We start from the raw sequence: 17,627 nt of genomic DNA, 5'->3' as shown, positions 1-17,627 counted from the left end.
ATAAGCGTGTTATAACAGTTTTGGCCATACATTGGAAAAATGATGCAGCCCATAAATGAATTGCATAAACAGTGGATCACACAACTTGGGAGACACTGGAACACTGAGGCGTCACAAAGCTCCATAATCTTTTTGGTGTGTATCCCATACGGCGACTGTTAAAAGTCAGGTTGAATTCCAGCGCACATCAGGAGTGCATGCCGTCAAAAAGACCCAAATTAAAAAAGACAATGTGTTAAAGATACTTTCCAGGTCTGTGTCACTGATCCAATCGAATGTGTGCCGTCACGACTCAACTCCTCTTCGGTCGACTTCTGCATCGTAACATTTGGGAGAGAAAATTAGTCGCGTAGAAAATCACTGATTGCCCCATGAGAGTCAGACGCACCTGTGCGGGCAGTGCGGCTGTCAAGCAAATGTTATGTCTGACCATTCAAATGCGAGTTTAATCTGTTGGCTGAACTTTTGCCACTTTAATGCAAACAATGATTTTGGTTTTCAGTGTACCAAGGGGCCAAAATTTAAAAACGCTGCGGAATATCCATGCTAAATAGAAAGCATGGAAAACAAAATACAAGCAAAGGTTTTGGCAGACAGAAGTAGCCCACGGAAGAAGACAGACATTTCTGCATAAACCATTCGAAACATATTTCTCTGATTTTATGTTTATAACGTTACGATAGTAAAGTTCAAAAGATGAATTAGGTCTAATGAATTGTGTTGGAAGCAGTACAATTATGATCGACTCCTTCTTCTTAATAACAATTACAACAATAATAACAACAACAATAGGAAGAAAATGGCGATGAGACGTATCCAATGAGATTGAATTAAGAACAGTTTAAACTGACAAAATAGATCATTTTCCCCCAAGTGCAAATTATTCACAAGGAACGTGACATTCCCCTGTCTTCAAAAAAGCAACATCAGCGGAATAACACGTTCTTGGCATGCAACGACAAAGCAAATATTTCTTACTCAAGTCTTTTTGTTTTAATATGCAACTTTACACCTCCGCTTACAAAACTTTTAAAAATACAAAACGCATAGAATAGTTTCTTTGAACAACTCACAGAGGGCAGTATTGAGTGTTCTCACAAATGTCAACGGAGTACGCCCCCCTTGGCTTTGGACATCGGGCCTACTGGGGTGCGGGTCTGTCTACTTCTCCTTCGATCTTCAGCTTGAAGAATGGACGCTTTGGCTGTCCCACAAGACAGGGGAAAGGGCTGGTATATCTCCCTCATGGCACCTAACACCAAAGGACCAACATTTGCTTGGCTAGACCCGTCAAGGCTGTATTGCAACTCCCAGGTATGCTCGGTGGTATTCTTGCATACGTTGCATGTTGTGGTCTTCATGTAACACTTCTATGTAGTTAATTCCTTCTCAAGCACCGGTGACTTTAATCACCAACCTGTTCACAAATAGTGACAGTACTGGTACAGAATAACAGACACTGACTATTACAGTTAATGTACCTTTTGTGTCTGTTTAACTGTTTGATCAAGGCATTATCTGACTGTGTGAAGGACCTGCTGAAACCATTCCAGAATGAGTCGATTGACATTGTTGCTGGCATAGATGCCATGGGATTCATTCTAGGTAAATTGGGGGGGAAACAAGGTGCCGGCACACACATGCAACATCGTATGAGTTCACATACGCTGGGGGTGTTTTATTTTGAGTACAGCACACACTCTGATACAGGAAGAAATTGAAACCCTCTGGTGAACCCACTATATTTAGAAGCACGCTCTGTGTTGGTCTCTCTCTCTCTCTCTCTCTCTCTCTCTCTCTCTGTCTCTCAAACCATCAGTAATATACTTTCAAAAAATAAGTCAGACAACTAAACTGGAAATCACAGCAACATCAAAATGATTACAGTTTTCATTACATGATTTCTACAGTCTTATAGTGTGTTTCTGTGGGTAGCTGGTTTGTATAACATCCTCAGATTCATTTTGATGGCACACAAGGTCATGTGAAAGGTAGATCAACTCCCCCAAGCTTCACAGGCCATTCACCATAGAGTTTTGCAGTCTTGGAATAAAAACTTGTGAAATGTAATGGTTGTCAGCTATATGTTGCTCACTACTGTTAGACACTCCCTAGACTACTGCCTCTTTAAATATTATGCATACATCATACAGTATGTGATAATATCATTTAATTATGTACATTGTAAACTTATATACAATATGTAACATCATATATCATATAATGTCTCGTATTTCTAATCAGGGTCTGCTGTGGCTACCACTCTTGGGAAAGGCTTCCTAGCCATCCGTAAAGCAGGACATTTGTGTGTTGAAACTCAAACCCAAGATTACAGTGACTATTCAGGACGAGAGAAACTGATGGAAGTGCGTCTGGATGTGCTCAGGCCAGGTACCATGCTATACTATTGATACGGGCTGGTCAACGTTAACCCTACACTACCTATTTAACTATTAACATGGGTTGGCCAAGCTCTGTTGCATGGCCAATGTTTTCTGCCCCCCCCCCCCCCCCCCCCCCCCCCCCCAGCTGCCAGTTGGAGTATTGTTTTAGGAATAGAGAATGTACTAAGTGGCACATATCTTTACTTGCAAAGTTTAGTCATTGATTCTGCAAGAACTAAAATTCCTGCATGGTCTTGTATATTACAGGATCCATTTTACTAATGGTCATATCAGTGGGTCCTCAGAACCTTTCAAACTAAAGTCATTCAAAAGAAATATCTTCTGACTGAATAGCTAAAGTGATAATTCACTGATGTCTCATGACAAATTGTTCTTTTTTAGTTTTCATTGTTCTTAACTGACTCATTTGAAGATAATTGTAAATAAACCTGTTGCAACTTCAAGATGAGAGAGGCCTTAAAAAATGGAAAAAGCAGAGCAAACCACCTGAAAACCACTCTAGCCTGCTAATTGCTGTGGGTCAGTGGATGGCCTCCAGGTGTCAAGCTGTGGGTCCATTTGGATACTGTGAAAACTTGGTTACACTGGACTTCACTCAGTTTCTGACGTCATAGGCCTATACAGTTTAACCAACCGCATCCAGCCAGGCAGGAAGTGACCTCCTGGAAAAAAGCCCCCTCTTGCCATTCTTCACTCCCCAATTCAGTGAACAAGTTCCTGTCAATTGAAACTCTACACACCACAGTTGTCACTTGGTTACATTGGAATAAAAGGTAGATCCCTGAGAGAACGACCTGCTGCTACTTAGGATGGCTACATGTACCCGTCAGGGAAGTATGAAGGCCCTTCTTGTGCATACTATTACAAATCTACAAAGACAGCCAACTACCTAAAGGGGCCTTTATACTCAGTTTTAACATAGAAACGTAAGCACGTAAGATACATAAGCGCTGTTTTAAGCCCCTTGCGCAGTTACATAACACGTAAAAGGCTACGTACTGTTGCATTGCCTGTGAATGAATGCGTGGGCTTACACAGGGCCGTACCACGTAACCAGGGTTTGAAAATCTATAAGGAAGGGGTCTGGGGAAGGGGTCAATAATGTTCTTTAACTATACGAAGGCAGTTTTACTTTCGATTACCCTTTGTGTGTGTGGTGTGTGAGCCACATGCAGCATGCAGTTTCTTCAGTTCTTGGCTTACCTAAGAAACACTAATAGCGCTATGTGTGAAATTTTTTGACATTTTGACTGGTTTCTTTCTCTGTTCTATTTGTTTTCTGTGGGTTTGGACATTATTGAAATAGACCTTATTATCAACGTGTTAATAGTTTACTGTAAGGTAGCAGAAAAGAATGAATGTATTTATTATTATTATTATTATTATGCAACAATACTTTTGCATAATAATAATACATTTTCCTATTGATATGTTTTACTTCTTGAATAATAAGCAAGGACATTATTTAGTGTTAAAATACAGAAACACAGTCTGAAGCATAATAATAAATAAGGTTAGCATGCATATTTGTTAGCTAACTAAGCTATAAAAACAATCTGGCTTGAGACACTAATGCAGGTTAACGTCACTAAATAAAATATGGCCTAGGCTACTTGCATTTGCAAATTTGGTTTGAAATGTTTCATACTGTTTACTTGTTCTTGATACCGTGCAGGTTATTGTTATTTTACCAATGATGCTGTGTGAAATGCTACTGTGAATGACATAGCCTTCCCTTCATCATGACCAATGTTCACATATTTAAAATGTTTCATACTGTAGCCTGAACGTTTCTTACTGATGAAGTGAATCCTTGCATCTTACTGAATGCTGTGTGCTGCCATCTTACGAACAATCCACCTTCTGCCTATGTGCCTCCAAAATTTGAACTGCTGTCAGTTTAAAAAAAGGGAAAATGTCTTTAGTCCAGTAAAGAGCAGTAACGAAGCACATGAAAGATACTTTGGATTCAGTAGTGTAGGTCTGAACAACAAGCATCTCAAACTTTAGCCATATATACTGTTTAAGTTACCTCCTAGGCTATTAATGTAAATTAACTAAGCTTTTAATGAAAAAAAGCTTCTGGTAACCATGTGTTGTTCTGTATGATAATCAGGTTTCTCAGACCCATTGCCTGAGATGGTTCACAGTGGCCAACCCCCGTTCCCATACTACAATTGGTGGCTGTCGTTTACACCTCCAGTTGATTTCAATCAGAGCAATGGCAGGGTGTGGACCTTTCTTTTGTTAATGATGACCATGAGGAGATTGCCTTTAGGGAGATTATGGTGACCACATGATTGGTGGTCACAGCGGCTGCTTTGTCATGTTTCCCCATATTCTAGGGCTGGATATTCACCTTATTTTCCATGACAACAACATTGTGTTGGAACTTCCGGTTCTAGGACAGGATATACCATACCGCAAATCCTTACAAAAGTCATGAAGTAGAACCGTCACATATGAGAACATGTAGAAGCATGTGTTTTAATTTCCACCAACAACAATTCAACTTAAAACAATTGCAGGGTTTACTGTAGTAGTATACTTATCTGTACACATAGGAAACAAAACAGAGCTTAATAACCTACCTTTATGAATAGAAACATATATATTACTTATATGTGATCTATATATATATCTTATATATTATCTCTATATATCTAGCAGTTTTCCAAGTCTTTTCAGAAGAACCACTGTTCAATGAAAGCTGTGATGGTGTCTTGCAGGCCTGAGGGTACTTATAGTGGATCAGTGGATTGAGACAGGGGGTACCATGAAGGCAGCCATCCAGCTTGTGGAGAAGCAAGGAGCCACGGTGGTGGGTGAGTCCTGGGTCACTAGAACCATAAAACCTTGTTGTCCGTGGTAACCTTAAAACCATCAGCCTGAATGAAGTATCAGCAACCTGTATTCTGGATTGGTCTGTCACAACTGGATATTAGGGGAACAAAGGTCTCGGCTATAAAACATTATTGTGACACAAACAAATAAACAACCAAACTACACAAATAATTAGTGACAATGCTGCAATGACAACCTGTCTGATATTTCAGACACAGTCAAAGATGTCTGTGAGATACTCATAGAACTCTGATTAGTTGAAAATTAGAATGTTTATGTGAAGGCGGTAAAGTTAAAACTACTGGTTTATGGCTATGTACCATCTGGGCAATATTACATTATGGCAATAATAACAAACTATACCTTTAATAAAATATAACACCAATTATATTGTTATTAATCACTGATTCTGCTCGTATTGGGTGTAGGTGTTGCTGCAGTAGCCATTGAGAACAGCGAGGGAGGAAAGTGGATAAAGCAGAACTATAAGCACTCCAACTGCATCCCAGAGGAACTCCAGTCTCAGATCGACAGCCAGTACCTGGAATCTTTCAAGGTCTTTGGCCCAAAAAAACAGTGAACCCCAGGACACAGTGTGGGAATGAGAGGTGGACTGTCAGAAATGCGTGGGAAGCTTACAGTGTCTTTTCCTGAAGAGATACAGACAGACAGAGCCAAAGATAACAATCTCTCAAGGGAGCCTGTATCTCTAGCAATCACATGAGGATGGTGCAGTTTTGCACATGTTTGGATTGTGCCTTTTTTTTCACCAACCACAAGGTGGAGCTATATGCAAAATAGAGTTTCTAAATAAGAAATGGCCAGCAATTGTTTTTTTCTTTAAAAAGTTGCTTCAGCCATAAAATGTTGCAGGCAAAATAAATTTGTGTTGATAGAAACTACAAGGAATACTAATAAAAGATGTAATGATATATTAGGTACTGACAATGATAAGCAGGATTCTAAAACGAAGTGCTTTCACTACATGTGGATGTGTCTCACCCATGTTCTGTAATGTGATTTAGAGAACCCATATGGAACATATAACTCGATTTTCTAACATGGTCATTTTCTAACATGTATAACCAATAATAAGAAAGACATACTTGGTTGACATTACCTCAGAAAGGTTATCTTTATTTTCTTTAGCAGTCTTGTGTGATGTTTGCATAACTTGACAAAAATAAAAAAAAGCAAAAATGGAGGGACTTTCAAATATTATTCAAACTACATATTCTAATTACATAACTAGTAGTATTGCATCTCTCATTTGATGGCTTATTAAAGCTGTAAACAATTGCCACTTTCCTCAGTAAGCTCATATATGTAATGTATAGTTTGCTCTGGTTATCCACAAACTTTGCGTGGACCATTTTAACTTTACATTACTTCTCAGTACACTGCAGGACCTCCCTCATTGTATTTGTACCTAAATATTGATTGGACACACAGGAAATCATAGCATACCAACTTAACTTGGTCTAAAGATGCAACGCAAAAACAATCCATTTTTAAAGGATACACACTTGCAAAGTACCAACTCCTTACCATTTATATGATACTAAAATAAGTAAATAAAAAAAATGCTGTTTAAACTCTCAAATGCTTATGCATAACACTCTCAGGGTTCACCACATGTGGGACAAAAACTAGGGCGGCGACCAAAAAAAACACATCACCTCTCACCAGGCCAGCTGACATTCCAACCTCACGAACAAAAACAGATCGAATAAATAATCTCAGTCTTTGGACAGCCCCTAAAATTCTTTGTATTTTTTTGAGAGGTAAACACTCTTGTCATTGTGTCACCCCCCCTTTAAGACCTTTCCTATGCAGGAAGGAACACGTGTCTGGGTTTGGTATGCTCTCCGCTTATAGCATTCAGTGAATATATTCCAGAATGATCTCCGTCATTGGCAGCAGTTAGGGTGCTTCTTCTTGGATGTGGTGTGTGTGTTGCTGGAATTGCTGGTGATTTCTAGGAGAGATGAGAGAGGCAATTCTAAGTCTGTGTTTAACGTTTCTGGTTTTTCCCCCTTCCTCAAACCATTCTGTTGCATTCTAATCTAAATCTGCAGAGAATCTCAAGCAAAGACATAGCTAAAAAAAATGGTTTGTGTTAAAACGCCCAATTAACCACTTAGGACATTCCTCCCCAAAATCAAATGTACATGACCTTGGATGTTGTCCATCCACACCGGGCCTTTGAAAGAATGTTGTCTTTTACTGCTTACATATTTTGGTGCTCCGCTTTAAATTAAATGAGAGTATTGTTTAAGAAGACCAGGCCAATACTTACTAATAACTTCCCCGATGCGTCGCGATCCACTCTTCTCCAGCTCTGCTAGGACGTTGGCCTCGAAGGTTAGGGACGCCACACGGAAGAAAAACTCCCTCACGCCCTCTCCTGGAACCACAACACAAGAGAGTTAACATGGCTATCCGGTGACATGAATTAACCTGGAAACAAGCACCGATTCACAAAAGGATCTTTTAAAATGACTGCGCATGTCATCCTGTTATTATCATTTTGACGTTTAACCAGAAACGCGAAAACATGCACACTCAAGAGTTTACCCAAGTTGATATTTTGAATGCGGTGTAATTTGTCACAAACTGAATCCAAAGATCATTTCACTTAAAGGCAAACACTTATCAGTTCCTGTGGCACTACAGCACTAGACCTGTGGAAATCGCTGAAAAGCAACAGGAGTCGTGATGAAGGCCTACTGACCTAATAGAGCAGAGACAGCCCAGTACTCAGCTTTGATCTCCTCCGAGAGTCGCACAGCATCCTCCTCAATCTGACCATACTGTGCAGGGGACTGCACAAGAAAGAGAGAAGTAAACATTAGCCTTTCCAGAGCAACAACCACCTCCCATACAAACATTTACACACTTAAGGCGATGGGGGATGGAGCAGGGCTCATTTTAGGACAGGCAGCCCTCCTGATAGCCATGATCCAGCCATGAAATACAGCATGGAGAACATACTGGAGCAGTAGGCCACTTAGAGCCACAAAGGAACAAAGAGTGACTTAATTGACTTGCTGGCTTTGAGGCCTCACTTCTAGCTGCAGTGCACAATGTAAGGGGGTAAACAGTGAGGCTTTATTATTATTATCTACTTTTAATTAGTTGTTCTATGAGAAAACAGAAAAATGCAACATGTCTGCCTTCTAAGGTTGATGCTGATCTTGCAGGAGACAAAGACCGAACACATTTTTGAGGTCTGCGTGTTCAACAGACCCGGCATACTCCGTGGTCAGAGGACTATGGCCTCTTGCCAAGTTAGACCCTCCCTTCCACAAGAAACATTTCCAGCAGAGCCTAGACTACGCTGCTTAAACTCAAAGAGGGATCGTTTGTCGCCGCAGGCACGGAGCTTCAGGAATGGAATGTCAAACCACACACACTCAGGTCTTTCTTGGTGCCAACCAGGAAGAGCATCACACTGGACGGGTCATTCTCCTTCATCGCATCTTCCAGCCACTGCCTGAGGCGGGAGACAAAGATGCCAGGTTTACATTCCATGAGGAACAGCACATCAGAATAATATGAGGGAATGCACAAAGGGCAGGAACACTAATGACTCACCTGGCATGAGCCAGCGATGACACATCCGTCAAGTCAAACACAATTATGATCGCTGGGAGATACAAAAAAAAAATAACATGATTTTGAAACTCAAACCAATTAAACTCTTTCAGTTGGTAAACTTAATTTCCGTGAATTGTCTGATATGTCTGCATCAGACACAGACCTCATAGTGGTGTAATATAGAGCCATAGAACTTCATTTGTGTACCTTGAGCCCCTCTGTAGTATGTAGAGGCAATACATTTAAATCTCTCCTGCCCTGCAGTATCCCACCTACATAAAATAGAAATGGGGTCATGACCAGTACTGTGGGACACAGACTCAAATGATTCATTAATTTAAGAGTCTAGTCACAAACACTCACAGCTGCAAGCTGAAAGGGACACCCAGGACCTCAAACCGCTCCATCTCAAAGTCCACGCCTATGGTGGCCTTGTAGTTCTTGTCAAAAGTGTCCTTACAAAACCTGTAATGAAAAGCATGAAGAGTATGTTTACAAATTTCTGTGAAGGGGAGGTGGAAATGGGTGGCTAAAGGTTAGGGTTAAAAGCCTTTGTCTCGCACAGGCTTTTCATTATAGCTTTTCAACCCCCTCCCCCCTCCAATGAAATATTAAGCCAAGACGCTTTTGGTCAGCTTACCTATTAATCAGACAGGTTTTGCCCACAGCAAGGTCACCCACGACAATGACCTTGGAGATCTTAAACCTGCTAGACAGAAAGGGTGGAGTGAAGAATTAGCTGATTTAATTTCAGACAGAAAACAGGCTCCTGGAATAGCTTCAGTCTTTGCTATGTGTCCTTTTTGTGTTGGTAATAAGTTTCCAGCTCACCCCACTGTGCCAGTCTTTTGTTCCTGGCACGCTGTCTTGACTTTGGGGTGGAATTCCTCCTTGGTGTGCAGGGCAGCCTCTTTGCTGAAGCACTGGAATAAAAGAGAGTAGCACAGTAAAGCATACTGACAGCCAGCAACAAATATAGTGTGTGTGTGTGTGTGTTATTTATTTGACTTGTCCCTGTCTGGTTCCACAGTATGTGTGTTCCTAATGATTTGTCCAAGGCACATAACACAATATGCGTGTGTGTGTGTGCGTCTCCTGACCTGTTCATGACTTGTTACACAATGTGAGTGTGTGTGTGTGTGTGTGTGTGAGAGAGAGAGAGCGAGAGAGTGTACCTGCACTGTTGTGCAGAGTTTATTTGATTTACAAGAACAATAAAGCCGTTCTGCATTGTGTTTATATGAAGTTAATGTCAGAGAATCCACTAGGCCTACCGGAGGCAGCTCGGCTATGACCCGATCCCTCCGAATGGGCGGCAGCACACTCATGTCGGCAGCTCTGGGAGAGGAGGGGATATGCAGGACAGACATAGTGATGCATTTTGTGGGCCTCTGCAATACATCAAAATGACTGATGTATTTTAGGAATAGTTAACAAAATATAGGCTACACTGTGTCTTAAAAACACTAAGACGCGTTTTATTTGTTATTTGACTTTTCCCTCTAGTTAGGCTGTTGCTATGTGACCAAATTTGACTACTGCATGATCACGAAATGCCATTTGGCACCTTGGAGTTGTGGTGATGCGCTAATCTCCGTTAGTTAATCCCAAAAGTATTTCGAAGAACAAAGAGATACACGTATCCTAGCTCAAAAACTAATCAAAGAAACAACATTGTTCGTGCCATGCAACCCCAGAATGAATACCACATTAGGCAAAATTAATAACTAAAGAGAACCTGTAAATCGACACAGCTTTCTTCAAGGATTCATCTGCGAATGCTAAGATACGAATCTAAAACAACAAAGATTGATACATATGCTCCATTTGCTGACATAAACTGTTGCTAAATCCCGGGACAACGTTACTGTAAAACTTTGAAAGGAAGATGTTTCACACTCAAAAAGTAATGACGTAGCTACCAAAATGAATCTTTTCCGCTGTCCGCGTGGATAAATCTCGGTGGATCTTCCACTACACGAAGAAAAGTGTGCCGTTCCCAAAAAATTCAAAAGGACTCCTCAGTCAGCTTCAGCGCATATCCACAGCACTGGCCATAGGTTTCTATGCAGACTACAGGAAAAACGAAAACCTTAGCCCACGGAAGTGGATGAGATGGCAGACAGATGACTTCGATTAAATTGAGGGGTTGTACACACTTCTCGACTTTTTCAGCAGATTCCAGTGTTTTTCCTCTTCAGGAGCGCGCCCTATCCCCCTGGCGTCAGAGGAATGCAATGACCCCGTCCCGTTAAAAGCAGAAAGGCTACTGGAAATGGCCATCCTCTTCGTAAATTTGTTGGTGTTCACTTTATTACACGATTACATATTTAGCTTCATGAAACTGCTTTGAAGATAATTGAATATGTTTTCATTAATAATTCATCGTTTCTTTCCAAAATATCAACTTAATTTGATAGTAAAATAAGAATTTCTCTGGAAAAGCAAATGAAAAGTTATGCAGCAATATGGGCTGATCATTTATGTCCACCAGAATTACCAGATTCATGCAAACGATTTAATAAGAGCCCTGTTTGAAATCTCTCAGCCTCTGAAAAAAGTTGAGAAAATTGAACAAGGAACTACAACACCCATGTAGCATTGGGTTTCATTTTAATCCCAACATCCTTTGCTGTTGAAGTATTATTTAAACCAATAGGCTTGTCAAAGCAGCAGAGTCAACAGAGTGAAATATTCAGGGGAACCCGTATTGACTTTAAGTGTGAGGATGTCAAACAAATAGCTGTTAAAAAAACAACAAATATATTGTCATACCATTTGCATCTTTTCATTGTTCATTGTGTGTAAATATAGCTTGGCTGTTTGTAGATGTTTCTATGGCATCTGTCAGAGCTATAGAAACTACCTTCCTTCCTTCATTCTGCCAGTTGCCTCCAAGCGACTGATAGATGGCAGCACTAGACCATCTACTGAAATAGTGTCACCCAAGTCACAAGGGGCAGCTTGTAGTTCTCTGTAACTCCAGGCAGTTTTCTAAGGAAGACTTTTTGAGACAATTAGATTAGAGCAATTACATGGATAACAAAATGTATGACTGTAAACCCTTGATAAACCTGTGGAATTCTAATAATTAAAGATGATCTAATTGTAGTCACAGAAAAAAAAGAAGGTCGTTTAATCACACTGGTAAAAGAGCTGGGGTGCATTGTGCCAATTTTTCAGTTGCAGAGCTTTGTAAGGGTAAAATGTGTGGTAGTCAAATCTCTTCCCCAGAGATTCCAAGTGGCACCCCTGTTTGAAACTAGCTTAGAAGCATCAAACTACACAAAATTATACAGTTAGCCTGGCACAGTAATTAGTATGGTCATGCCTCCATTTATGTCCTCGAAAGGAGAGGCATTGTGCTGTTGCCAGGACATAGTAATCCTTTCATCTGTATATAAAGCTCCTTTCTCAATATGAAGGTTACAGCCAGTTGAGGTGGGAGTCATCCTTGGTAGCACTAGTTTTAGGAGAGTATAGCCTATTTACATACAGTCATTCAGCAGATGCTTTTATCCAAAGTGGCTTACAAGTGAGAAGCGATAAAAGCAAACACTAGATTAAGGATGAGGAGGAAAGTGGGAAGACGTTTTTCTTTTTAAAATTTCAAAGTACATGAGAAGTTGCGGTCTTCTGGAGCTTGAATCAGCTGTCATTGAAACAGATATGTAAATATCAAGCTCACCTACGTGTCTGAAATAAGTTGTAATTACATCGCAAAGAATCACTTGGTCCCACAATTAACATTGTACTCAGGAAATGCACTCAACAAAGTACTAATGACCACCGTTAAATCAATGCAGAGTAATTTATTATTATTATTATTATTATTACTCTGTTAAGGGATTAAATGCTTGTAAATAATAGTTTGCTAAGTCTGCAATACCAGACCTCTCTCTTTCTCAATAGTCAAGTAATATATCCCATCTTAACTTAAGCCTTTAAGAAATGAATATGGACAGTATACAGGTGTGGGGGGACTTTGGGTACCACTATAGTTCCAGAATCTCAGAATAGTTCAAATAGTTTGGGGGTTAAAGGAGGTAAGGTTCGGGTTAAAGGTTGTCACTTCTGACTTGGAAAAATATTTAATCGAGTCAAATCAATAGTAGAGATAACCATGTGGTGGGTTTCTCACGTCGAGGTCATCTTGCTATGCTTTTTGCAACGTAATGCATCAACAAGGCAGAAAAGAAGGACCACTAGTTCTTCTTATCAGCCCTTGCTTACGCACACACAGAGAAGGTACACATTTAAACACATACACAGAGTTAGAAATGTCAGCAATTAAGAATCAAAGATGTACAGAAACAGAAAAGTCATGTTTCAGCTCACAAAGGCATTAACACACATACATACTTGATTAAAGTCAAAGTTTCATATTTCTATCAGTATGACAGATGTTTCATTGAGGAAAAACGTCAATCTAAGTCTTGTTGATTATCACATACCTATAAATAAACACATCTCCACATTAGTTTATATTAAGTGTATTATGTAACTTGTCTCCTCATCTCATATAGAGATAAAATGTAACATGTATTGATGAAAAGATTCAGTATCTTTGGAAGATATTAATGATTTATTTCTAAACATTTAAATAATCAAATAGTTATTTATTTAGCTTCTGACTGAACAATTCAAAACAAAGACCCTCTAGTCTGATTATAATATTCTAGGCCGGCTAACCCTAACTCTAACCAAGGCCAAGATATGTGTTGCATTCCATTTTGTGCTTCATTAAATACAAATAAAAAACAAATATATAAATGAATGACACATTCATTTTTAATCCCTTGCTAATACATTATGTGAGTAGCATCTAGCCTACAGCTGTCCTTATTTGGGAACTTTTTTATGTTTTATGTTTTTTATGTCTTTTTTATATTTCTTGTTGATGTTCTTTCTAATAGTGATCACCTACGCTCCAATCTGTACCATGGCCACCAAGATCAAACCAACGTGAATGACAAAAGTCGATACCAGAAACATGGATTCAGCCTCTAAAGGTATATGTAGGATGTTAACTCTTAGGAGAACTCGTAATAGATTGTTTGGGAAACGTAAACAACTTTAATTAGGTATACCTTTTAAAAAAATGTTGTGTATTTTTTTTACAATAAAATCTCCTCAAAGCGCTTTACAACCTGAACAATGTTTTCACAGCCATCGGCATTTGTGAGCAAGGGTCACACTATAAGAGAGAGAAAATTCGGCTAGTAAATATCAATTTGATAAACAGATAAAGAGATAAATTAGGTAAACAATTAATAGTGGGTAATATGGCCACTTTATCAGTATTAACGCCTTAGTATAATATGATACCGAAGAAGAGGGAGAGGCTGCCCGGCATGGTGTTCGGGAATTTTGTTTATGTTTCGTTTTGATGAGTTATGTTTAGTTATGTTGGCTGATATACATGGGAGTTTTAGTTATACAGGATAGCAAGGGTGGCAGGATACAGCAACAGTGCACAACTGGCTGGCGACAGCCGCAAAACGGGCCGCATGCTGTACCCAGGATCTGTAAAGGCCCTCCTACACAGTACAACATGTGCTGTCTGTAGCCCACTGCTGGTAAACACAACAACATGGCTGACAGGAAGTATGAAGTATGTTGCGACAGTTGCTGGGTTTTTGATGCATTATTTATGACTATAGGATGCCCTAAAGAGGAATGTCTTTAAGTCTAAATTTAAAGATGAAAAGGGTGTCTGCTTCTCAGATGGAGGCAGGAAGATTTTTCCACTGGAGGTTATGTTCGATAGTAGAGGGCTCTGCCTCCTTTTGTGCTTTTTGATATTCTTGGAATTATAATGAGACCTGCACTCTGGGAAGGAAGAGGTCTTGTTGGGCAGTAGGGGACAACTAATTCCTTGAGGTAATATGGCGCGTTTGGGCTTTGTATGTTAGAAAGAGTACTTTTCTACTTTTGACAGGGAGCCAGTGCTGTGAGGCAAGAACAGGTGAGATATGTTCATATTTTTTAGTTCTAGTAAGTGTGCGAGTGGCAGCGTTCTGTATAAGTTGGAGGCTCTTTATTTAATTGTTGCTACATCCAGACAGGCGTATTGCAGAAGTCTAGTTTCAATGTAATAAAAGCGTGGATTAGTTTGACTGCATCTTGGAGGGATAGGACTTTTCAGATTTTGACAATATTGTGTAGACGAAAGAATTATGTCTTTGAGATCTGTTTTATGTGTGAGTCGGGTAGGAGGTCTTGGTTAATAATAACACTGAGATTGTTGGTGCTAGTGTTGGATGTTAATGAGATGTGGGGAGATGGTTAGATCCTTTTCAATTGTTAAGGGCCAAGCATAACCTCAGTTTTATCTGAATTAAGGAGCAGGAAAGCTTTTACATCTTTCAGGCAAGCTTCTATCTTGGATAGTTGTACAATTCTGTCAGGTTTCATGGATAGGTAAAGTTGGGTATCATCAGCATAGCAATGGAAGTTAATACCATGCTTCCTTATTATAGCACCTTAGCGTAGCATGTAGAGAGAAGAGCAGGGGCACAGAGCCTTGGGGAGCTCCATAAATTACTCTAGTGTGATTGGATGGCTCATTGTGGACATGAAGATGGTCAGAAAAGTAAGACCTAAACAAGGATAGAGCACATCCTTTGATACCAACATGTTCACGTCTTTGTAAGGAAATATGATGATCAATAGTGTCGGAAGCAGCACTAGGTCTAGACGAACCAGTATTTAAATGCACACATGATCAGATGTGATTAGTAGGTCATTCAGAACTTTGACTAAGGGTGTTTCAGTACTGTGATGGGCTCTAAAGCCAGATTAGAGATCTTCTTGGATATTGTTTTTTCATGTAGAAAAGTCGTGTGTTGCTTTGCTATTACTTTTTCAAGTATTTATGACAAGAAAGGGAGGTTGGATATAGGCTTATAGTTGGTTTGGTCACTGCTTAGAGATGGTTAGAGATGGTTTGATCACTGATATTTTGAATGACTGTGGAACATATCCTGGAATTAGTGAATTGATCATCAAGTAGCGTCTCAGTTAACAAGGGTAGTGCATGTTTAAGTAGTTTTGTAGGGATGGGGTCTAGTGGGCACGTTGATGATTTACGTAGATGAGGAGGTCAGGGAAGTGAGTTAAGGGAGGTCAATGGGTGTGAAGGATTCTAGGAATGCAACAGGTTGTGGGGGTGTTACAGAGGTAGTGCATCCTGGAAGGGCTATAGGGTCATGGAGGGGGAGGAGACTGTGAATTATTTTCTCTCATTGTTAAAATATTGTTATTGAAAAAGATTATAAAATCGGTTCTGCTACAGAACACAGTGTGAGATTGCGATGTTTTTTTTTTTTTGGTCTAGAAAATGTTTTGAAGAGAAACCTTTGGTTGTTTTTATTGTTTTCAATCAATGAAGAATACTTTTTTTGCATCAGAAAGTGTTTTTTTTATATCTTACAGGGCTATCCTTCCATGCCAGGTGAAATACCTTAAGTTTCGCGGAGTACCATTTCCATTCTCGTTCTTGAGAAATTTGTGTAAGTACACGAGTCTAGTCAGTGGGGCAAGTCCTTTCTGTTTGCAGTGGTGCAATGGTGTCAAGAGTGGAGTGAAGCACACTTGTGACACCATCTGTTAGTAGGTCGGTGTGAGGTTGGGATGGGCTCATGCCACCTTCAGTGCCAGGAGTAAGAGCTGAGGCAGAGTGGCCAGTAGTTTTGACATGAATTCTCTTGTAGTCTAGTCAGATGCCCTTCAAGTCTTCGCAAAACACAAGAATACAGGAAAACACATTGGAAAAAAACCTGTGCAACTTTGATATCCAGTGTGTATCCATTTTAAGCAAATACATACTGTGATTCATACAGCCATTTCCCAGCAGGACTGCTCACATTTCTCCAATGACTAGGATGTTTATTTTTAGTGTAAATGGGGACCAGTCACCACAGGGTGGTCTTGGAGTACTTTGAGACAAAAGCCTTGTGTAAGTATTCAAAATGGGTGGTGGTATGTCTGTCCTCTGTTATACCTCCACCCTGCTGGGATCGTTAAGCTTTGGAAACACTAACATGATTATGAGAGTCAGATGTAGCTTGAGGCTGTCATCTCTTAGATGTTTCTATTTTTTTTCATTGTTGTTCCTAAAGCTGGTACATCTTTGCTGGAAGCTGTAATTTACTGTTTTATATTCAACAGCAATATGTATGCAGTGTTGGGGAGTAGGGAACTACATGTAATTAACCATTGGTTCTACTGTAATTTAATCCCCTTTGATCAGCCCTGGCCTCTTTTTCTTTCACTCTGACCGCTGTGAAGACATGCCCAGGCAATGCATTCGTCAGGCTGCCACCACACACTTGACCTTTGTATCATGCATGTGCAAAAGGGTGGGCGTTGCTCAGTGCTCACACAGTGACAACATCATGGATAAACCTCCTGAATCTCCATGGCCATACTTAAGAAAAATACACAACACTGACTAGCTCTACCGACAAAATCTACATTTTTACTTGAGCCAAGCCAAGTAAATACACTCTCTTCTTCACTTTTTAGTTGTATATATTTCCCTGTCTCATTCCTGTTTTGTTATGTATTTGTAAATATGTGTGAAGTCTTAAAGGCACCATTTGTGGTTGAAAAAATGGCAGTTTTGTTGTACTTGCACAATGACAATAAAGTTCTTGAATCTTGATTCTCTACTGCAAAGACGTTGAACACAAATATAAGAGCACATAATAAAGTGAGTGTATTAACACTGACTTTGCTTGGTCCCAAGCTGGATTGTCAGATCACCTGTGAAAA

At 39.9% G+C, this 17,627-nt stretch overlaps 2 protein-coding genes across 4 annotated transcripts; one reads left to right on the top strand and one right to left on the bottom strand.

The window, feature by feature from the left end:
- Window positions 1–11: 11 nt before the first annotated feature.
- Window positions 12–14,095, top strand: zgc:174895 (uncharacterized protein LOC100126024 homolog). 2 transcript variants are annotated; one of them, XM_012839795.2, is made up of 5 exons: window positions 12–1,314; window positions 1,512–1,605; window positions 2,245–2,391; window positions 5,135–5,230; window positions 13,766–14,095. In XM_012839795.2, exons 1-5 carry the CDS (start codon window positions 1,192–1,194, stop codon window positions 13,816–13,818), a joined length of 513 nt encoding a protein of 170 aa, XP_012695249.1. In that variant the 5' UTR covers window positions 12–1,191; the 3' UTR covers window positions 13,819–14,095. The 2 variants fall into 2 exon arrangements, with proteins under 2 accessions (XP_012695249.1, XP_012695248.1); XM_012839794.2 differs by lacking the exon at window positions 13,766–14,095 and adding an exon at window positions 5,678–6,449.
- Window positions 6,360–11,089, bottom strand: rab34a (RAB34, member RAS oncogene family a). Of its 2 annotated transcripts, none has more exons than XM_031573495.2 (11): window positions 10,772–11,089; window positions 10,124–10,187; window positions 9,681–9,772; window positions 9,490–9,558; window positions 9,213–9,314; window positions 9,057–9,121; window positions 8,847–8,898; window positions 8,664–8,745; window positions 7,984–8,074; window positions 7,549–7,656; window positions 6,360–7,227 (listed from the first exon to the last, which is right to left on the bottom strand). In XM_031573495.2, exons 2-11 carry the CDS (start codon window positions 10,175–10,177, stop codon window positions 7,160–7,162), a joined length of 783 nt encoding a protein of 260 aa, XP_031429355.1. In that variant the 5' UTR covers window positions 10,178–10,187; window positions 10,772–11,089; the 3' UTR covers window positions 6,360–7,159. The 2 variants fall into 2 exon arrangements, with proteins under 2 accessions (XP_031429355.1, XP_012695246.1); XM_012839792.3 differs by having other exon boundaries at window positions 9,490–9,555; window positions 10,772–11,087.
- Window positions 14,096–17,627: the final 3,532 nt, after the last annotated feature.

Source organism: Clupea harengus, chromosome 9 (assembly GCF_900700415.2).
Source record: "Clupea harengus chromosome 9, Ch_v2.0.2, whole genome shotgun sequence".
Classification (NCBI taxonomy): Eukaryota; Metazoa; Chordata; class Actinopteri; order Clupeiformes; family Clupeidae; genus Clupea; species Clupea harengus.
This window is presented reverse-complemented; position numbering and strand designations above follow the sequence as displayed.

Coding starts and splice junctions, on each gene's coding strand:
- rab34a (XM_031573495.2), bottom strand. CDS start 10,177: ATGAGTGTGCTGCCGCCCATTCGGAGGGATCGGGTCATAGCCGAGCTG. Junction 9,773..10,123: donor TCATAGCCGAGCTGCCTCCG/GTAGGCCTAGTG, acceptor CTTTTATTCCAG/TGCTTCAGCAAAGAGGCTGC. Junction 8,075..8,663: donor GCACCAAGAAAGACCTGAGT/GTGTGTGGTTTG, acceptor TTTCTTGTGCAG/TCCCCTGCACAGTATGGTCA.
- zgc:174895 (XM_012839794.2), top strand. CDS start 1,192: ATGGACGCTTTGGCTGTCCCACAAGACAGGGGAAAGGGCTGGTATATC. Junction 1,606..2,244: donor TGCCATGGGATTCATTCTAG/GTAAATTGGGGG, acceptor ATTTCTAATCAG/GGTCTGCTGTGGCTACCACT. Junction 5,231..5,677: donor GCAAGGAGCCACGGTGGTGG/GTGAGTCCTGGG, acceptor TATTGGGTGTAG/GTGTTGCTGCAGTAGCCATT.